Source organism: Oncorhynchus clarkii, chromosome 17 (assembly GCF_045791955.1).
Source record: "Oncorhynchus clarkii lewisi isolate Uvic-CL-2024 chromosome 17, UVic_Ocla_1.0, whole genome shotgun sequence".
NCBI classification, from domain to species: Eukaryota; Metazoa; Chordata; class Actinopteri; order Salmoniformes; family Salmonidae; genus Oncorhynchus; species Oncorhynchus clarkii.
In genome coordinates this window covers 74,741,297-74,764,688 of record NC_092163.1, presented here as the reverse complement: position 1 = coordinate 74,764,688, position 23,392 = coordinate 74,741,297, and the positions used below count along the sequence as shown (strand labels likewise).

The window sequence follows — 23,392 nt, the reverse complement described above, 5'->3', positions numbered from 1 at the left end:
GCAGCGCTTTATTATGGACAGACTTCTCCCCATTTTAGCAACTGTTGTATCAATATGTTTTGACCATGACAGTTGACAAGCAGTTTGGTCACCTCAACTTGCTCAATTTCCACATTTCTTATTTTAGTTTTGGACATATTTAGCACTAGCTTATTCCTTGCTACCCATTTTGAAACTAACTGCAGCTCTTTGTTAAGTGTTGCAGTCATTTCAGTCGCTGTAGTAGCTGACGTGTTTAGTGTTGAGTCATCCGCATACTGAGACACACTGGCCTTACTCAAAGCTCAAGGCATATCGTTAGTAAAGATTGAAAGAAGCAAGGGGCCGAAACAGAGGAATTCCTGATTCTACCTGGATGATGTTGGAGAGGCTTCCATTAAAGAACACCCTCTGTGTTCTGTTAGACAGGTAACCCTTTATCCACATTATAGCAGGGGGTGGAAAGCCATTAACACATATGTGTTTCCAGCAGCAGACTATGATCGATAATGTCAAAAGCTGGAGTGGCAATATATTCCGCTATTATCCTCAGTGATTTTCCATCCAGATTGTCAGACCCCGGTGGCTTGTTACTGTTGATAGATAACAAAACAGAATTCACCTCTTCCACATTGACTTTACGGAATCAAAAGTACATTTCTTGTCTTTCATAATTTGGTCAGATATACTTGGATGTGTAGTGTCAGCGTTTGTTGCTGGCATGTCATCCCTAAGTTTCCTTATCTTGCCAATGAAAAAGTCATTAAAGTAGTTGGCAATGTCAGTTGGCTTTGATGAATGAGCCATCTGATTCAATGAATGATGGAGCCGAGTTGGCTTTTTTCCCCCAAACTTAATTTAAGGTGCTCCAAAGCTTTTTACTTTCATTCTTTATATCATTTATCTTTGTTTCATAGTAGTTTATTTTTATTTAGTCACGTGATTTCTTAATTTTCAGTTTGTTTGTCAATCAGTTGGGGCGGCCAGACCTTTTGTCTCATCCCTCTCAAACATACATTTTTTCAATTCCTCATCAATCCAAGGAGATTTAACAGTTTTTACAGTCATGTTCTTAATGGGTGAATGCTTATTAGTAACTGGAATAAGCAATTTCATAAATGTGTCAAGAGCAGCGTCTGTTTATTCCTCGTTACACACCACAGACCAGCACATATTCTTTACATCATCAACATAGGAATCACTACAAAACGTATTGTATGACCTCTTATTCACTATAATAGGCCCAGCCTTTGAAACTTTGGTTTTCCTAGATATGGCTATTATATTGTGATCACTACATCCTATGGATCTGGATACTGCTTTAAAGCACATTTCTGCAGCATTAGTAAAGATGTGATCAATGCATGTTGATGATTCCACTCCTGTGATGTTTGTAACTACCCTGGTAGATTGACTGACAACCTGAACCAGGTTACAGGCACTGGTTACAGTTTGACTGACAACCTGAACCAGGTTACAGGCACTGGTTACAGTTTGACTGACAACCTGAACCAGGTTACAGGCACTGGTTACAGTTTGACTGACAACCTGAACCAGGTTACAGGCACTGGTTACAGTCTGACTGACAATCTGAACAGACACTGGTTACAGTTTGACTGACAATCTGAACAGACACTGGTTACAGTTTGACTGACAACCTGAACCAGGTTACAGGCACTGGTTACAGTTTGACTGACAACCTGAACCAGGTTACAGGCACTGGTTACAGTTTGACTGACAACCTGAACCAGGTTACAGGCACTGGTTACAGTTTGACTGACAATCTGAACAGACACTGGTTACAATTTGACTGATAACCTGAACAGACACTGGTTACAGTTTGACTGATAACCTGACCAGACACTGGTTACAGGTTGACTGACAATCTGAACAGACACTGGTTACAGGTTGACTGACAATCTGAACAGACACTGGTTACAGTTTGAAGTTTTTTCTTGAGAGGGCAGCCAGTCAATATTTAAAATCACCCAGAAAATATACTTCTCTGTTAATATCACATACATTATCAAGCATTTCATACATGTTATCCAGATACTGACTGTTGGCACTTGGTGATCTATAGCAGCTTCCCACCAGAATGGACTTTAGGTGAGGCAGATGATCATGTAGCCATATTACTTCAACAGTATTTAACAGATCGTCTCTAAGCCTTACAGGACTGTGGATCTGAATAAGCATAACATGGGCTTGCTCCTACCTATCTTTCTGATTTGGTCCTGCCGTACATACCTACACGTACGCTAAGGTCACAAGACGCAGGCCTCCTAATTGTCCCTAGAATTTCTAAGCAAACAGCTGGAGGCAGGGCTTTCTCCTATAGAGCTCCATTTTTATGGAACGGTCTGCCTACCCATGTCAGAGACGCAAACTCGGTCTCACCCTTTAAGTCTTTACTGAAGACTCATCTCTTCAGTGTAGTCTGGCCCATGAGTGTGAAGGTGAACGGAAAGGCTCTGGAGTAACGAACCGCCCTTGCTGTCTCTGCCTGGCCGGTTCCCCTCTTTCCACTGGGATTCTCTGCCTCTAACCCTATTACAGGGGCTGAGTCACTGGCTTACTGGTGCTCTTCCATGCCGTCCCTAGGAGGGGTGCATCACTTGAGTGGGTTAAGTCACTGACGTGGCCTTCCTGTTCGGGTTGGCGCCCCCCCTTGGGTTGTGCCGTGGCGGAGATCTTTGCGGGCTATACTCGGCCTTGTCTCAGGATGGTAAGTTGGTGGTTGAAGATATCCCTCTAGTGGTGTGGGGGCTGTGCTTTGGCAAAGTGGGTGGGGTTATATCCTGCCTGTTTGGCCCTGTCCGGGGGCGTCATCGGATAAGGCCACAGTGTCTCCTGACCCTTCCTGTCTCAGCCTCCAGTATTTATGCTGCAGTAATTTATGTGTCGGGGGGCTAGGGTCAGTCTGTTATATCTGGAGTATTTCTCCTGTCTTATCCTGTGTCCTGTGTGAATTAAGTATGCTCTCTCTAATTCTCTCTTTCTTTCTCTCTCTCGGAGGACCTGAGCCCTAGGACCATGCCTCAGGGCTGCCTGGCATGATGACTCCTTGCTGCTGCTCCAGATTCAACTGTTCTCCCTGTGGCTATGGAACCCTGACCTGTTCACCGAACGTGCTACCTTGTCCCAGACCTGCTGTTTTCAACTCTCTAGAGACAGCAGGAGCGGTAGAGATACTCTGAATGATCGGCTATGAAAAGCCAACTGACATTTACTCCCAAAGGGCTGACTTGTTGCACTCTCGACAACCACTGTGATTATTATTATTTGACCATGCTGGTCATTTATGAACATTTGAACATCTTGTCCATATTCAGTTATAATCTCCACCCAGCACAGCCAGAAGAGGACTGGACACCCCTCATAGCCTGGTTCCTCTCTAGGTCTCTTCCTAGGTTTTGGCCTTTCTAGGGAGTTTTTCCTAGCCACCGTGCTTCTACACCTGCATTGCTTGCTGTTTGGGGTTTTAGGCTGGGTTTCTGTACAGCACTTTGATATATCAGCTGATGTAAGAAGGGCTATATAAATACATTTGATTTGATTTGATTAGACCGCAACACCGCCCCATTTTAGCATTTTTGTCTTTCCGGTAGATGTTATAACCTAACACTTGCTAACACTGTATCATCAAACGTATTATCTAAGTGCGTTTCAGAGATGAATGTCATCCTTTACAAGCAAGTTATTGACTTCATGGACCTTGGTTCTCAGGCTGCATGTGTTAAATATGGGCTATTTTTAGCACTTTTCTGGGTTGCTTGATTGTTTTTAATGCTTTACTGGGAGGCTTATCAGAAGTAGACATGCTCATGTTATTTATAGGTAGGTGCTACAGGTCTCCTTTAAGACTCCATAGTGTTTAATCTGTAGGTGTTACAAGTCTCCTTTAAGACTCCATAGTGTTTAATCTGTAGGTGTTACAGTCCTCCTTTAAGACTCCATAGTGTTTAATCTGTAGGTGCTACAGTCCTCCTTTAAGACTCCATAGTGTTTAATCTGTAGGTGATACAGGTCTCCTTTAAGACTCCATAGTGTTTAATCTGTAGGTGTTACAGGCCTCCTTTAAGACTCCATAGTGTTTAATCTGTAGGTGCTACAGGCCTCCTTTAAGACTCCATAGTGTTTAATCTGTAGGTGCTACAGGTCTCCTTTAAGACTCCATAGTGTTTAATCTGTAGGTGCTACAGTCCTCCTTTAAGACCTCTTTGGGCTGAGTTCCAGCTGACGGGATCGATATGACAACAGCCAGTGAAAGTGTAGGGCTCCAAACAACAGAAATCTCAAAATTAAAATTACTCCAACATACAAGTATTCAACACCATCTTAAATATACACTTGTTGTTAATCCCACCACAGTGTCTGATTTCAAATAGGGTTTACGACGAAAGCACACCAAACAATTATGTTAGGTAAGCACCTAGTCACAGAAAAACGCAGCCATTTTTCCAGCCAAAGAGAGGAGTCACAAAAAGCAGAAATAGAGAGAAAATGAATCACTAACCTTTGATCTTCATCAGATGACACTCATAGGACTTCATGTTACACAATACATGTATGTTTTGTTCGATGAAGTTCATATTTATATCCAAAACTCTCATTTTACATTGGCGCGTTATGTTCAGTAGTTCCAAAAACATTGGGTGATTTTGCAGAGAGCCACATCAATTTACAGAAATACTCATCATAAATGTTGATGAAAATACAAGTGTTATACATGGAACTTTAGATAAACTTCTCCTTAATGCAACCGCTGTGTCAGATTTCAAAAAAGCTTTACTGAAAAAGCAAACCATGCTATAATCTGAGTACAGCGCTCAGAGACCAAAACAACCCAAACAGATATCCGCCATGTTGTGTAGTCAACAGAAGTCATAAATAGCATTATAAATATGAATTTACCTGTGATGATCTTCATCATAATGCACTCCCAGGAATCCCAGTTCCACAATAAATGTTTGATTTGTTCCATAAAGTCCATCATTTATGTCCAAATACCTCCTTTTTGTTTGCGCGTTTAGTACACAATCCAAATTCACGACGCACGGGCAAGTCCATGCGAAAGTTCAGATGAAAAGTTATATTACAGTTCACAGAAACATGTCAGATGATGTATAGAATCAGTCTTTAGGATGTTTTTATCATAAATCTTCAATAATGTTCCAACCAGAGAATTCCTTTGTCTGTAGAAATGCAATGGAACTCAAGCTAACTCTCACGTGAACGCGCGAGACTGAGCTCGTGGCTCTCTGGCAGACCTCTGACTCATTCCCCTCTCATTCGCCCCCACTTCACAGTAGAAGCATCGAACAAGGTTCTGAAGACTGTCGACATCTAGTGGAAGCCTTAGGAAGAGCAATATGACTAATATCCCACTGTAATTTCGATAGGAAATTAGTTGAAAACCTACAAACCTCTGATTTCCCACTTCCTGGTTGGATTTTTCTCAGGTTTTTGCCTGCCATATGAGTTCTGTTATACTCACAGACATCATTCAAACAGTTTTAGAAACTTCAGAGTGTTTTCTATCCAAATCTACTAATAATATGCATATATTAGCAACTGGGCATCAGTAGCAGGTAGTTTACTCTGGGCACCTTATTCATCCAAGCTACTCAATACTGCCCTCAGCCATAAGAAGTTTTTAAGACTCCATAGTGTTTCACCTTTATAAATACTACAATACAAACATGAATATTGAAAACATCACTTTTTGTTCATTTGAAGCATTTATGTAATCAAAACAAGCACATAAAGGCTTCATCATTCATAAAGTTCATGTTAACTGACTGAAATCATCTCATAGAGCAAAACATAACATCTCGTAAGCCTTCAGTTAACCTTAACCAGTCCAGACAGAGACCTCACTGCCAGGGCCCAGGGGCAGCCTACCAGTCCAGACAGAGACCTCACTGCCAGGACCCAGGGGCAGCCTACCAGTCCAGACAGAGACCTCACTGCCAGGGCCCGGGGCAGCCTACCAGTCCAGACAGAGACCTCACTGCCAGGGCCCAGGGGCAGCCTACCAGTCCAGACAGAGACCTCACTGCCAGGGCCCGGGGCAGCCTACCAGTCCAGACAGAGACCTCACTGCCAGGACCCAGGGGCAGCCTACCAGTCCAGACAGAGACCTCACTGCCAGGGCCCGGGGGCAGCCTACCAGTCCAGACAGAGACCTCACTGCCAGGGCCCAGGGGCAGCCTACCAGTCCAGACAGAGACCTCACTGCCAGGGCCGGGCTATGACAGTGGCCTTGCTCCTCCTCGTCTTCCTCCCCTCGAGAATAGTGACAGTTCCTCTAGTGCCGGGATGGGCAGCTAGAGGTCCACAAACCAATAATAAATAAATATATATCTAAACTACAAGTTCAGATAGCTGGCCATGGCCTAATTGAGTGACCTCTGTTTCACAACCAAATGTTCTGAATTGCACCTTGTGTATTCTATTATTCTAACTGTCAACAGTAAGTTGACAGTTAGAATAAGGCTGTCCCTGGGTCCCCTGGGTCCCCTGGGCCCCACTGAGTTCTGAAAAAAATCAAATATATATTTTTCATTTCGTATTAAATATTTTTTAGGAACTTAGTCGGGGTCTCAACTTACTTTAAAAAGTATTTGTTTCTCTTCCCTGTCACGAGGGAGGGTCGCTAAAATGTTTTGCTCACAAGGTGGGGGAGGGGCGATGTGGGTACATGGGAACCACGGCGGCCCCTTGTGATGAATTACCAAGCTGACGACTGCCAGAGACCCAGCGGCCGCGACCCCCTTCTGTGAACATTGGTGAGCCTACAAGTGATGAGACGGATAGCCCTGACAGCGAGGAGTCAGAGTTCCTGAATACTGTATATAGCTATAGATAAGCTAGACTGCACTGTCTGCATAATGAAACAATCCCTAGTGAGCTATCGTTTTGACGATGGACTGATTGTATTACGTGGCACAAAGTGTCTATCCAAGCTGCGATAGAGCATGAGGACATCTAAGGTATAAGCATACAGGTCAGTTGTATATATAAATTGGTTACTGATTAGTATGCAGTTGCATCAAAAAGTCATTTTACAAATCTGCAATGTTTGAATTTCCATTGACCGTGGCCAAAAGTAGTGCACTACATAGGAAATAGGGTGACATTGACCCTAGTCGAAAGTACAGCACTACATAGGAAATAGGGTGCCATTGACCCTAGTCGAAAGTACAGCACTACATAGGAAATAGGGTGCCATTGGCCCTAGTCAAAAGTAGTGGACTACATAGGAAATAGGTTGCTGGAAGTCTGAACAACTGGGCAGTATTACCCTCTAGCTACATCGGTACTGAAGAAAATAGAAACACAACCTGTATAGTGTTGGTCCCATGTTTCATGAACTGAAATAAAAGACCCCAGAAATGTTCCATATGTACCAAAAAGAGCATTTCTCCTTTTCCAAGATGATCGGTCCACCTGACATGTGTGGCATATCAAGAAGCTGATTAAACAGCATTATCATTACACAGATGCACCTTGTGCTGGGGGCAATAAAAGGCCACTCGAAAATGTGCAGTTTTGACACACAATACAATGACACAGATGTCTCAAGTTTTCAGGGAGCGTGCAATTGGCATGCTGACTGCAGGAATGTCCAGAGCTATTGCCAGAGAATTTAATGTGGATTTCACTACCATAAGCCTCCAGCGTCATTTTAGAGAATTTGGCAGTACGTCCAACCGGCCTCACAACCCGCAGACCACGTGTAACCACGCCAGCCCAGGACCTCCACATCCAGCTTCTTCACCTGAGGGATCGTCTGAGACCAGCCACCCAGACAGCTGATGAAACTGCAGAGTATTTCTGTCTGTAATAAAGCCCTTTTGTGGGGAAAAACTCATTCTGATTGGCTGGGCCTGGCACCCCAGTGGGTGGGCCTATTTCCTCCCAGGCCCACCCATTGTTGCGCCCCTGCCCATAGATTGTGAAATCCATAGATTAGGGCCTAATGAATTTATTTAAATTGACTGATTTCCTTAATAGACCCAAGGAAGAGTAGCTGCTGCCTTGGCAGGAACTAATGGGGATCCATAATAAACCCCAGGAAGAGTAGCTGCTGCCTTGGCAGGAACTAATGGGGATCCATAATAAACCCCAGGAAGAGTAGCTGCTGCCTTGGCAGGAACTAATGGGGATCCATAATAAACCCCAGGAAGAGTAGCTGCTGCCTTGGCAGGAACTAATGGGGATCCATAATAAACCCCAGGAAGAGTAGCTGCTGCCTTGGCAGGAACTAATGGGGATCCATAATAAACCCAAGGAAGAGTAGCTGCTGCCTTGGCAGGAACTAATAGGGATCCATAATAAACCCCAGGAAGAGTAGCTGCTGCCTTGGCAGGAACTAATAGGGATCCATAATAAACCCCAGGAAGAGTAGCTGCAGGAACTAATGGGGATCCATAATAAACCCCAGGAAGAGTAGCTGCTGCCTTGGCAGGAACTAATAGTGATCCATAATAAACCCCAGGAAGAGTAGCTGCTGCCTTGGCAGGAACTAATGGGGATCCATAATAAACCCCAGGAAGAGTAGCTGCTGCCTTGGCAGGAACTAATAGGGATCCATAATAAACCCCAGGAAGAGTAGCTGCAGGAACTAATGGGGATCCATAATAAACCCCAGGAAGAGTAGCTGCTGCCTTGGCAGGAACTAATAGTGATCCATAATAAACCCCAGGAAGAGTAACTGCTGCCTTGGCAGGAACTAATAGGGATCCATAATAAACCCCAGGAAGAGTAGCTGCTGCCTTGGCAGGAACTAATGGGGATCCATAATAAACCCCAGGAAGAGTAGCTGCTGCCTTGGCAGGAACTAATGGGGATCCATAATAAACCCCAGGAAGAGTAGCTGCAGGAACTAATGGGGATCCATAATAAACCCCAGGAAGAGTAGCTGCTGCCTTGGCAGGAACTAATGGGGATCCATAATAAACCCCAGGAAGAGTAGCTGCAGGAACTAATGGGGATCCATAATAAACCCCAGGAAGAGTATCTGCTGCCTTGGCAGGAACTAATAGGGATCCATAATAAACCCCAGGAAGAGTAGCTGCAGGAACTAATGGGGATCCATAATAAATACAAATACAAACTCAGTAAAATCAATGAAATTGTTGCATGTTGCGTTTGTTCAGCATAATTGTAGCAGCATCATACTGACTGGGCTTCATCTGTAGCATAACACCTGTGACTACTCCTTCTGTTAAAGAGCGGCTGCCTTTAAAAAGCAACAAATTCCTTTGAAAACGGCCTGTGGTATCGATATGAGTCAGAAACAAAGTGTAAATCGGATCATTTTAGTCATAAAGTCAGTCTCATCCCACACTGAGTTTTGGACATATGTGCATCTCACTGGGTAAATGATTTATTTATATTTTTATTTGACAATGTCCATTTGCCCACCACCAGCTGCGGTGATCGCTCTCTATCCAATAGCATAGACAGTGAGACAGACCTGCCCAGCAGCTCTGACTGTTTACATAAGAAATACTGCACAAAAACTAAAACATCCTCGTACAAAACTTAAAAATGAATGACAAATTTCTCAACTTATCTTAGATTCATTCTGGAGATTTTAAGGAAGTGAAATAAGCTTCCTACAGTGTCTCATGAGGGACAATCATCATTAACCAAACTGAATCGGTCAGGAAACACCTCCGAGACTGATATCTTGTTTTTCTCATTTGCAACAGAAAAACACGTGCCAATCAGCATGTTCAGGGGCTCTTTAAAACCTAATGATAGACCTTGGGATGATTCATTTGGAGTGGAATGAGCTCTTTTGACAGTCAACCCAACTAATGGTTTGTGGTTTCTCTGACCCTGGATTTCTTCGTATTGATTGGGGTGCTCTGATGCTCCTTAGGAAAAATGTTTGTTTTTTTACATGGTTAATTTTGTGTGTGTGTGTGTGTGTGTGTGTGTGCCTGCATTCTCCACCATATGTGATAGAATGAGGAGATAGGGTGTGTGTGTGTGTGTGTGTGTGTGTGTGTGTGTGTGTGTGTGTGTGCCTGCATTCTCCACCATATGTGATAGGATGAGGAGATAGGGTGTGTGTGTGTGTGTGTGTGTGTGTGTGTGCCTGCATTCTCCACCATATGTGATAGGATGAGGAGATAGGGTGTGTGTGTGTTCTCTCCTCCTGTCCTCTTACCTTCTTCAGGATCGTTCCGTGCCGAGGCCTCTAGCAGCGCCACACTAGCAGCAAACGATACGTGCCGTTTAGCCTCCATGGCGGTGGCATGATTAGCGATCCTTCTCTTTTCCGCCTTGCGTTTCTTGTTCTGCATCTCCTTCTCGTACACGGCCCATCTCTTCAACTGCTGTGTGCGGCGCTTCTGGGCAGCCCTCAGGCGCTCCAGACTAGGCACCTTGTCCAGCTGCTGCAGCTCATTGAGAAGCTCCAGGTGGTTAGCCATGGTGGGGCCAGAGGTGGTGCCAAGTGGGACCAGGGCTGGCAGAGGAACCAGGGGTTGGAGACTGGAGACGGGTACTAGCACTGGCGTGGGGGACTGCACCTTCGGCTGCAGTAGCCTCCTCCCATCATCATCATCATCACACTCATCAGCTGTGACTAGACCACCTGCTGGGGAGACGGGGGGAGGGGGGAGAGCGAGAGCTGACATAAGTACAAAATAAAATGCTTTCTTGACCTCGGTAACATAGAATATTAACCATAAAGGCTAAAAATTACAATGTGGAAGAACATCACATAGACTACTATCAAATTACAGCTGTTGAAAGGTACAGATAGGCTTCAGAAACCCCTTTCAACGGTGTCGTACTGGTAGCTTAGTATTCCACAAAGGATTAGCTACTCCTTGTTGTTTCCGCAGGCTCAATGCCCATCTGTTATCTTGTTTCATTTGATTACAGCCTCCTTCCCTCAACACTAATCTGTTACATAATACTGTAGTACAAACTCACTAGACATTACACACTGGGTGGAGTACACACTCACTAGACAGTACACACTCAGTGGAGTACAAACTCACTAGACATTACACACTGGGTGGAGTACAAACTCACTAGACATTACACACTCAGTGGAGTACACACTCACTAGACATTACACACTCAGTGGAGTACACATTCACTAGACAGTACACACTCAGTGGAGTACAAACTCACTAGACATTACACACTGGGTGGAGTACAAACTCACTAGACATTACACACTCAGTGGAGTACACACTCACTAGACATTACACACTCAGTGGAGTACACATTCACTAGACATTACACACTCAGTGGAGTACAAACTCACTAGACATTACACACTCAGTGGAGTACACATTCACTAGACAGTACACACTCAGTGGAGTACACATTCACTAGACAGTACACACTCCTCCCAGTCCCAGTCCTTAGATAGGCAGTACTACACACTCACTAGACAGTACACACTTCTCCCGGGCCTTAGACAGGCAGTACTACACACTCACTAGACAGTACACACTTCCCCCAGTCCCTAGACAGGCAGTACTACACACTCACTAGACAGTACACACTCCTCCCAGTCCATAGACAGGCAGTACTACACACTCACTAGACAGTACACACTTCTCCCAGGCCCTAGACAGGCTGTACTACACACTCACTAGACAGTACACACTTCTCCCAGTCCCTAGACAGGCAGTACTACACACTCACTAGACAGTACACACTTCTCACAGTCCCTAGATAGGCAGTACTACACACTCACTAGACAGTACACACTCCTCCCAGTCCATAGACAGGCAGTACTACACACTCACTAGACAGTACACACTTCTCCCAGTCCCTAGACAGGCGGTACTACACACTCACTAGACAGTACACACTTCTCCCAGTCCCAATCCCTAGACAGGCAGTACTACACACTCACTAGACACTACACACATCTCCCAGTCCCAGTCCTTAGATAGGCAGTACTACACACTCACTAGACAGTACACACTTCTCCTGGGCCTTAGATAGGCAGTACTACACACTCACTAGACAGTACACACTCCTCCCAGTCCCAATCCCTAGACAGGCAGTACTACACACTCACTAGACAGTACACACTTCTCCCAGTCCCTAGACAGGCGGTACTACACACTCACTAGACAGTACACACTTCTCCCAGTCCCTAGACAGGCGGTACTACACACTCACTAGACAGTACACACTTCTCCCAGTCCCAATCCCTAGACAGGCAGTACTACATACTCACTAGACAGTACACACTTCTCCCAGTCCCTAGACAGGCAATACTACACACTCACTAGACAGTACACACTTCTCCCAGTCCCTAGACAGGCGGTACTACACACTCACTAGACAGTACACACTCCTCCCAGTCCCAGTCCCTGGACAGGCGGTACTACACACTCACTAGACAGTACACACTTCTCCCAGTCCCTAGACAGGCGGTACTACACACTCACTAGACAGTACACACTTCTCCCAGTCCCTAGACAGGCAGTACTACACATTGGTTCATATTGTGTACAACAATTACAGAAGCTACCTAGTACAAACTAATATTTTTCCTGAAAATCTACCAAGTTTAAATACCGGAAAATAATTCATATTTATCCAGAGAGTCCCGGGAAATACACCAAAAATTGGAAGTGTTTAAAACATTAAAAACCAACATAATCCATCCACCTGACAGGTGTGGCATATCAAGAAGCTCATTAAACAGCATAATCATTACACAGATGCACCTGTGATCTCACTAAAATGTGCAGTTTTGTGACACAACACAATGTTACAGATGTCTCAAGTTTTGAGGGAGGGTGCAATTGACATGCTGACTGCAGGAATGTCCACCAGAGCTGTTGCCAGAGAATTGAAAGTTAATTTCTCTACCATAAGCCGCCTCCAATGTCATTTTAGAGAATTTGGCAGTATGTCCAACCAGCCTCACAACCGTGGACGTTGTGAACAGAGTGCCCCATGGTGGCGGTGGGGTCATGGTATGGGCAGGCATAAGCTATGGATACCGAACACAATTCCATTTTATCTATGGAAATTTGAATGCCCAGAGATACCGTGACGAGGCCCATTGTCGTGCCATCCATCACCTCATGTTTCAGCCTGATAATGCACGGCCCCATGTCGCAAGGATCTGTACACATTTCCTGGAAGTTGAAAATGGCCCAGTTCTTCCATGGCCTGCATACTCACCAGACATGTCACACATAGAGCATGTTTGGGATGCTCTGGATCGACGTGTATGACAGCGTGTTCCAGTTCCAACCAATATACAGCATCTTCACACAGGTATTGAAGCGGAGTGGGTCAACATTCCACAGGCCACAATCAACAGCCTGATCAACTCTATGCCCCTTTAAATTACATGTAAATTGTAAAGTATTTTGTCTGGAATGGCTTTTTGTTATGTGTCGGACCCCAGTAAGATAAGATGTGTCGTACCCCAGTAAGATAAGATGTGTCGGGCCCCAGTAAGACTAGATGTGTCGTACCCCAGTAAGATAAGATATGTCGGACCCCAGTAAGATAAGATGTGTCGGACCCCAGTAAGATAAGATGTGTCGGACCCCAGTAAGATAAGATGTGTCGGACCCCAGTAAGATAAGATGTGTCGGACCCCAGTAAGATAAGATGTGTCGGGCCCCAGTAAGACTAGATGTGTCGGACCCCAGTAAGATAAGATGTGTCGGACCCCAGTAAGACTAGATGTGTCGGACCCCAGTAAGATAAGATGTGTCGGACCCCAGTAAGACTAGATGTGTCGGACCCCAGTAAGATAAGATGTGTCGGGCCCCAGTAAGATAAGATGTGTCGGACCCCAGTAAGATAAGATGTGTCGTACCCCAGTAAGATAAGATGTGTCGTACCCCAGTAAGACTAGATGTGTCGGACCCCAGTAAGACTAGATGTGTCGGACACCAGGAAGACTAGATTGTATCATTGCCGTCGGTTAATGGGGATCCTAATACAATCTAAACTCTAAATAAAAAAGCTAATGACTAACGGGGAGATGAAGAGTGGAAACAGTATGTGGACACCTGCTCGTCGAACATCTCATTCCAAAATCATGGCCATTAAAATGGAGTTGGTCCCCCCTTCGCTGTTATAACAGCCACCACTCTGAGGTCGGGCACTGATGTTGGCCGATTAGGCCTGTCTCGCAGGCGGCGTTCCAATTCATTCTAAAGGTGTTGGTTGGGTTGAGGTCAGGGCTCTGTGCAGGCCAGTCTTCCACACACTGATCTTGACAAACCATTTCTATGTAGTGAATTGTGCATATGCCTATGACATGTGACTGTCTGAAGAGTCACAATAGCAGCTCAAAGAGCAACACGTTATTGTAAAGGTTTTTCCTGTAGGGTTTATTAACTGCATTCGGGTCGGGTGTGCAGTCTGGCAGTGTCAATTATACGTGTGCTTTGTATTTATGGTGACTTTGTGTGAAATAAATACGCTCGGTTAAAGGCCTCCATGGGACAACCTGTTTGGATAATGTCCTATTTTATTTTTTGCTAATCTGCTGCTGCACATGTCGTGTATTTTGTGGAATTGCATTAGTGCCACATTGGGACATTTTTTTTTGTTGTAATTTCCTAGGTCATTGTATTTTTCCTGGAAATGTGAAGTGTCTTCCCGGATCAGTTCTGGGATCCCGGTTACCCATGTTAATCATCACCACCTACTGCTGTTCAAACGTTCAACATCAACAAGTCCTTCTTACTGTATCGACAGTAACACAACTAAAACAGCCTGAAAATAAATATTATTTAAAAATTCAATACCTCAAGGTTTGTGGATATCATGCAAACAAAATGACTTCAATGGACAACTTGCTAGCAGTAGGCATACAGCATCTCCCTATTTCTCTGTGACAGAAGTCCTTTGGTTTTGTAATAGCCAGCTCGGTGATAAATTGACTTGGTAATAACCAGCCTCAGACTTCCCGCTGCTAAAAGCCCTCAAAAACAAACCAAGACAACGATTTGTGTAAAAAGCAGTCGGCTCATACCAGAAACATGCTGTGTCTCTCAATTCATTCTAAGCTAGGGATATTGGTTTATCGTTATTTCATTTTAAGGCCTATTCTTATTTAGGAACTTTCCCCTTGAGAGCGAAACCATGGCTGCTGTTCACTTAACTGGTATCCTGTTGAAACCATGAAACCAGACGATGACTGCCAGATGTCAGCACAGCTCATCTACTCTGGTAACCACATCCTGACCTGTACTCATCCACAGTATGTCTCACTCTTACTATTGAACACACGATCAGGTGGACATCTGTCAAATATACTGAGAAAAAAAAACGATCTTCATCAGATTTTCATCAGATACACTATTTCATCAGATACAATACCACAGCCGTCAAACTCCTCTAAAAGGTCAACTATCTGGATGTGAAATCATACCAAGGTCTTGGAGATCCTCCTGAAACTCAATCAACTCATCAGTATGAGCAAGGTTACTCCTCTGAGGGATTAATCAAGTAGCATCTTCCATCTCATATAGGCCAAATAGGATCCTGTAATCTAACAGGCCTATATTTCCCAGTATCCAGAAGGCAGGTCTATCGATAATGGCAGTTGGTTTCGCTGAGTTTCCATCTAGGAAATGCTGAGCATTGTAACCAACCACCTGAAAATACAGGCCCCTTTCAACCTGCTACTGCACAGAACATTTCCTCAGCTGAAAGCAACGACAGCAACCTAGCTCTCTCACAACATGGACAGGAAGTCAGCTAGAAGACAATTATTCTCCCCTGTCAGCTTGTGTGTGCAAGACCAGTGGTGACAAACTTCATCAGTGAGAGAAAGTAGTTATGGGTAGGTCTAACTGTGTCCTATAGTAGTTATGGGTAGGTCTAACTGTGTCCTATAGTAGTTAAGAGTAGGTATAACTGTGTCCTATAGTAGTTATGGGTATAACTGTGTCCTATAGTAGTTATGGGTAGGTATAACTGTGTTCTATAGTAGTTATGAGTAGGTATAACTGTGTCCTATAGTAGTTATGGGTATAACTGTGTCCTATAATAGTTATGGGTATAACTGTGTCCTACAGTAGTTATGGGTAGGTCTAACTGTGTCCAATAGCAGTTAAGAGTAGGTATAACTGTGTCCTATAGTAGTTATGGGTAGGTCTAACTGTGTCCTACAGTAGTTATGGGTAGGTCTAACTGTGTCCTACAGTAGTTATGGGTATAACTGTGTCCTATAGTAGTTAAGAGTAGGTATAACTGTGTCCTATAGTAGTTATGGGTATAACTGTGTCCTATAGTAGTTATGGGTAGGTATAACTGTGTTCTATAGTAGTTATGAGTAGGTATAACTGTGTCCTATAGTAGTTATGGGTATAACTGTGTCCCATAATAGTTATGGGTATAACTGTGTCCTACAGTAGTTATGGGTAGGTCTAACTGTGTCCAATAGCAGTTATGAGTAGGTATAACTGTGTCTTATAGTAGTTATGGGTATAACTGTGTCCTACAGTAGTTATGGGTAGGTCTAACTGTGTCCTATAGTAGTTATGGGTAGGTCTAACTGTGTCCTACAGTAGTTATGGGTAGGTCTAACTGTGTCCTATAGTAGTTATGGGTAGGTCTAACTGTGTCCTATAGTAGTTATGGGTATAACTGTGTCCTATAGTAGTTATGGGTATAACTGTGTCCTATAGTAGTTATGGGTAGGTCTAACTGTGTCCTACAGTAGTTATGGGTCTAACTGTGTCCTATAGTAGTTATGGGTAGGTCTAACTGTGTCCAATAGTAGTTATGGGTATAACTGTGTCCTATAGTAGTTATGGGTATAACTGTGTCCTACAGTAGTTATGGGTAGGTCTAACTATGCCCTATAGTAGTTATGGGTAGGTCTAACTGTGTCCTACAGTAGTTATGGGTATAACTGTGTCCTATAGTAGTTATGGGTAGGTCTAACTATGCCCTATAGTAGTTATGGGTAGTTCTAACTGTGTCCTACAGTAGTTATGGGTATAACTGTGTCCTATAGTAGTTATGGGGCTAACTGTGTCCTACAGTAGTTATGGGTATAACTGTGTTCTATAGTAGTTATGGGTATAACTGTGTCCTATAGTAGTTATGGGTAGGTCTAACTGTGTCCTACAGTAGTTATGGGTAGGTCTAACTGTGTCCTATAGTAGTTATGGGTAGGTCTAACTGTGTCCTACAGTAGTTATGGGTAGGTCTTACTGTGTCCTACAGTAGTTATGGGTAGGTCTAACTGTGTCCTATAGTAGTTATGGGTAGGTCTAACTGTGTCCTACAGTAGTTATGGGTAGGTCTAACTGTGTCCTACAGTAGTTATGGGTAGGTCTAACTGTGTCCTACAGTAGTTATGGGTAGGTCTTACTGTGTCCTACAGTAGTTATGGGTAGGTCTAACTGTGTCCTACAGTAGTTATGGGTAGGTCTAACTGTGTCCTATAGTAGTTATGGGTAGGTATAACTGTGTCCTACAGTAGTTATGGGTAGGTCTAACTGTGTCCTATAGTAGTTATGGGTATAACTGTGTCCTATAGTAGTTATGGGTAGGTCTAACTGTGTCCTACAGTAGTTATGGGTAGGTCTAACTGTGTCCTATAGTAGTTATGGGTATAACTGTGTCCTATAGTAGTTATGGGTAGGTCTAACTGTGTCCTACAGTAGTTATGGGTAGGTCTAACTGTGTCTTATAGTAGTTATGGGTATAACTGTGTCCTATAGTAGTTATGGGTAGGTCTAACTGTGTCCTACAGTAGTTATCGGTAGGTCTAACTGTGTCCTATAGTAGTTATGGGTATAACTGTGTCCTACAGTAGTTATGGGTATAACTGTGTCCTATAGTAGTTATGGGTCTAACGGTGTCCTACAGTAGTTATGGGTAGGTCTAACTGTGTCCTACAGTAGTTATGGGTAGGTCTAACTGTGTCCTACAGTAGTTATGGGTAGGTCTAACTGTGTCCTACAGTAGTTATGGGTAGGTCTAACTGTGTCCTACAGTAGTTATGGGTAGGTCTTACTGTGTCCTACAGTAGTTATGGGTAGGTCTAACTGTGTCCTACAGTAGTTATGGGTAGGTCTAACTGTGTCCTATAGTAGTTATGGGTAGGTCTAACTGTGTCCTACAGTAGTTATGGGTAGGTCTAACTGTGTCCTATAGTAGTTATGGGTATAACTGTGTCCTATAGTAGTTATGGGTAGGTCTAACTGTGTCCTACAGTAGTTATGGGTAGGTCTAACTGTGTCCTATAGTAGTTATGGGTATAACTGTGTCCTATAGTAGTTATGGGTAGGTCTAACTGTGTCCTACAGTAGTTATGGGTAGGTCTAACTGTGTCTTATAGTAGTTATGGGTATAACTGTGTCCTACAGTAGTTATGGGTAGGTCTAACTGTGTCCTATAGTAGTTATGGGTAGGTCTAACTGTGTCCTACAGTAGTTATGGGTAGGTCTAACTGTGTCCTATAGTAGTTATGGGTATAAATGTGTCCTATAGTAGTTATGGGTAGGTCTAACTGTGTCCTACAGTAGTTATCGGTAGGTCTAACTGTGTCCTATAGTAGTTATGGGTATAACTGTGTCCTACAGTAGTTATGGGTATAACTGTGTCCTATAGTAGTTATGGGTAGGTCTAACTGTGTCCTATAGTAGTTATGGGTATAACTGTGTCCTATAGTAGTTATGGGTAGGTCTAACTGTGTCCTACAGTAGTTATCGGTAGGTCTAACTGTGTCCTATAGTAGTTATGGGTATAACTGTGTCCTACAGTAGTTATGGGTATAACTGTGTCCTATAGTAGTTATGGGTCTAACTGTGTCCTACAGTAGTTATGGGTAGGTCTAACTGTGTCCTACAGTAGTTATGGGTAGGTCTAACTGTGTCCTACAGTAGTTATGGGTAGGTCTAACTGTGTCCTACAGTAGTTATGGGTAGGTCTAACTGTGTCCTACAGTAGTTATGGGTAGGTCTAACTGTGTCCTACAGTAGTTATGGGTAGGTCTAACTGTGTCCTACAGTAGTTATGGGTAGGTCTAACTGTGTCCTACAGTAGTTATGGGTAGGTCTAACTGTGTCCTACAGTAGTTATGGGTACAGTGCCTTGCAAAAGTATTCATCCCCCTTGGCATTTTTCCTATTTTGTTGCTTTACAACCTGTAATTTAAATGGATTTTTATTTGGATTTAATGTAATGGACATACGCAAAATAGTCCAAATTGGTGAAATGAAATAAATAACTTGTTTCAAAACAAATGATTATATGTATTCATCCCCTTTGCTAAATAAGATCTGGTACAACCACTTACCGTCAGCAGTCACATCATTAGTTCAATAAATTCCCTGTGTGCAATCTAAGTGTCACATGATCTGTCACATGATCTCAGTATTCTGTTCTGAAAGGCCCCAGAGTCTGCAACACCACTAAGCAAGGGGCACCACCAAGCAAGCGGCACCATGAAGACCAAGGAGCTCTCCAAACAGGTCAAGGACAAAGTTGTGGAGAAGTACAGCTCAGGGTTGGGTTATAAAAAATATCTGAAACTTAGAACATCCCTCAGGGCACCGTTAAATCCATTATAAAAAAATGGAAATAATATGGCACCACAACAAACCTGCCAAGAGAGGGCCGCCCACCAAAACTCACGGACCAGGCAAGGAGGGCATTAGTCCGAGGCAACAAAGAGACCAAAGATAAGCCTGAAGGAGCTGCAAAGCTCTACAGCAGAGATTGGAGTATCTGTCCATAGGACCACTTTAAACCGTACACTCCACAGAGCTGGGCTTTACGGAAGAGTGGCCAGAAAAAAAGGCCATTGCTTAAAGAAAAAAAATAAGTAAACACGTTTGGTGTTCACCAAAAGGCATGTGGGAGACTGGTCAGATGAGACTAAGAAGGTACTCTGGTCAGATGAGACTAAAATTTAGCTTTTTGGCCATCAAGGAAAATGTTATGTCTGGCGCAAACCCAACACCTCGCATCACCCCGAGAGCACCATCCCACAGTGAAGCATGGTGGTGGCAGCATCATGCCATGGGGATGTTTCTCATCGGCAGGGACTGAGAAACTGGTCAGAATTGAAGGAATGATGGATGGCGCTAAATACAGGGAAATTCTTGAGGGAAACCTGTTTCAGTCTTCCAGAGATTTGAGACTGGGATGGAGGTTCCCCTTCCAGCAGGACAATGACCCTAAGCACACTGCTAAACAAACACTCAAGTGGTTTAAGGGAAAACATTTAAATGTCTTGGAATGGCCTAGTCAAAGCTCAGACCTCAATCCAATTGAGAATCTGTGGTAGGACTTAAAGATTGCCGTACACCAGCGGAACCCATCCAACTTGAAGGAGCTGGAGCAGTTTTGCCTTGAAGAATGGGCAAAAATCTCAGTGGCTAGATGTGCCAAGCTTATAGAGACATACCCCCAGAGACTTGCAGCTGTAAGTGCTGCAAAAGGTGGCTCTACAAAGCATTGACTTTGGGGATGGTGAATAGTTATCACGGTCAAGTTCTGTTTTTGTGTGTGTTATTTCTTGTTTGTTTCACAATCAAAAATATTGTTGCATGTTGTGTAAATCAAATGATACAAGCCCCCCCCCCCCCACAAAAAAAAAAACATTTTAATTACAGGTTGTAAGGCAACAAAACAGGGAAAATGCCAAGGGGGGGGGGGCGGGGTTGTAAGCCCCTGTAGATCTAACCGTGTCCTAGGTGAAAACACTGTATTCTGCCTCATAACATTCTCCACGGGATATTACAGTTTTAAAGCTAGTTAGACAGTTGCTGCTTTTGAACTAATCAAATGTGATGCTGAACACAGTATGGATTATACATGTGGATTAACTGTTTTCAGCATCAGCTCAAATTATCCACCATTTTGAAGTAGAAGACATACAAATGTGCTGCCAATGCTGAACACAGTATGAATTATACATGTGGATTAACTGTTTTCAGCATCAGCTCAAATTATCCACCATTTTGAAGTAGAAGACATACAAATGTGCTGCCAATGCTGAACACAGTATGAATTATACATGTGGATTAACTGTTTTCAGCATCAGCTCAAATTATCCACCATTTTGAAGTAGAAGACATACAAATGTGCTGCCAATGCTGAACACAGTATGAATTATACATGTGGATTAACTGTTTTCAGCATCAGCTCAAATTATCCACCATTTTGAAGTAGAAGACATACAAATGTGCTGCCAATGCTGAACACAGTATGAATTATACATGTGGATTAACTGTTTTCAGCATCAGCTCAAATTATCCACCATTTTGAAGTAGAAGACATACAAATGTGCTGCCAATGCTGAACACAGTATGAATTATACATGTGGATTAACTGTTTTCAGCATCAGCTCAAATTATCCACCATTTTGAAGTAGAAGACATACAATTTTATCTGTTATTTTACCAGGTAAGTTGACTGAGAACACGTTCTCATTTACAGCAATGACCTGGGGAATAGTTACAGGGGAGTGGATGGGGGATGAATGAGCCAATTGTAAAGTAGGGATTATTAGGTGACCGTGATGGTTTGAGGGCCAGATTGGGAATTTAGCCAGGACATTGGGGTTAACACCCCTACTCTTACGATAAGTGCCATGGGATCTTTAATGACTTCAGAGAGTCAGGACACCCGTTTAACGGGCCCTCCAACACCACTTCCAGTAGCATCTGGTCTCCCATCCAGGGACTGACCAGAACCAATCCTGATTAGCTTCAGAAGCAAGCAAGCAATGGTATGCAGGGTGGTAATGGTGCTGGCTGGTTCTGTTTTGGGTTGTCAGTCACCTTTCAATAACCATGAAATGATAAAGCCTAAAGTAAATTAGTGGCGTTACGTCTTTGACACAGTCCCAACATTTACATACATTCACAGCTGCTACCTTTATAGGGTGCTTATTAAGTGATGAGGGAGAAACGGAACAGAAGGTGTTTCTTTTACAGTATAGTAATTCAACCACGATGCCAAACTGGGAAATAAAATGCACGGATGCCAAATAATCTGTGCAACATTTAAACCTTTCACAGTAAAGAGTCCCAGTGGATGGATATGGCTCAGGAGCAAACACATGCACAGATACTGTAGGGCTCTATCTGTACAGTAGTGATGCGGGTTGGCTCATAACCAGCAGTCCCTGCAGTTATATATGTGCAGCGGGCAGGTTTAGGGTCATGAAATATTGTGTGGTTGAAGGGCGGGTGGGTGGTGGTCGGGTTAAATAAAGAGAAAACAATACCCTAAAATGTATAATTATTGTGCAATTTATATCTATCGGCTACATTGAGGTTTTTCTTTCATTCTTTTTATGCTATCTGGCATTAGTGCATAAGCCTAAACTTTAGGGCCTAACATGGAACACAAACCGTCTGTGCGCGTGCGCCATCGTGCATAAATTTGTTTTGTCCCCCTACACCAAACGTGATCACGACACGCAGGTTCAAATATCAGAACAAACTCTGAACCAATGACATTAATTTGGGGACAGGGCAAAAAGCATTAAACATGTATGGCAAACGGCCAACCTGTAAGGGATTTCCTCCTCTTCTTCCGAAGAAGAGAGGCGAAAATGATCGGAGGACCAATATGCGGCATGGTAAGTGTCCATGGTTCTTTTAATAAGAAATACTACACATGAACAACTGAATACAAAAAACAATAAACGTGGAATGAACGAAACCCAAAACAGTACCGTGTGGTGAAAAACACAGACACGGAAACAATCACCCACAAACACACAGTGAAACCCAGGCTACCTAAGTATGATTCTCAATCAGAGACAACTAATGACGCCTGCCTCTGATTGAGAACCATACTAGGCCGAAACATAGAAATCCCCAAATCATAGAAAAACAAACATAGACTGCCCATCCCAACTCACGCCCTGACCATACTAAATAAAGACAAAACAAAGGAAATAAAGGTCAGAACGTGACACAACCGAATCGTTTCAAGTCATCTCTCCTCCTTCCAGGCTTATTCAGCATTGAACTTAAATGGTGATTGGCATCTACACTTTCATAGTATTACCACGATGACCGGCAACAAACTTCGTATTTCAATCACCCACATGGGTATAACCAATGAGGAGATGGCACGTGGGTACCTGCTTCTATAAACCAATGAGGAGATGGGAGAGGCAGGACTTGCAGCGTGATCTGCGTCAGAAATAGGAATGACTTCTATTTTAGCTCGTTGCCGGCGCGCGGGCAGTGTGGGTGAAATAATTGAATAACATAGATTCCTAAATGTATTTTTCGCGAGCGGTGTAGTCAGAGTATAACACGCGCCAAATAGCCTACAAGCCACAAGTTAGATATTACTGCATGGTTGGAACTAGAAGCACAAGCATTTCGCTACACTCGCATTAACATCTGCTAACCATGTGTATGCGACCAATAAAATTGAATTTGATTTAATA

The 23,392-nt window shown here is 43.4% G+C and overlaps 1 protein-coding gene across 1 annotated transcript in view; it reads right to left on the bottom strand.

Annotated features, from left to right (window-relative positions):
* Window positions 1-23,392, bottom strand: part of LOC139371421 (protein phosphatase 1 regulatory inhibitor subunit 16B-like) — a 155,856-nt gene that overhangs the window by 89,659 nt on the left and 42,805 nt on the right. The window contains exon 2 of the mRNA XM_071111821.1: window positions 10,169-10,597. Within this exon, the coding sequence (XP_070967922.1) occupies window positions 10,169-10,433 (265 nt within the window). The 5' untranslated portion in view covers window positions 10,434-10,597. The remainder of the gene's footprint in view (window positions 1-10,168; window positions 10,598-23,392) is intronic.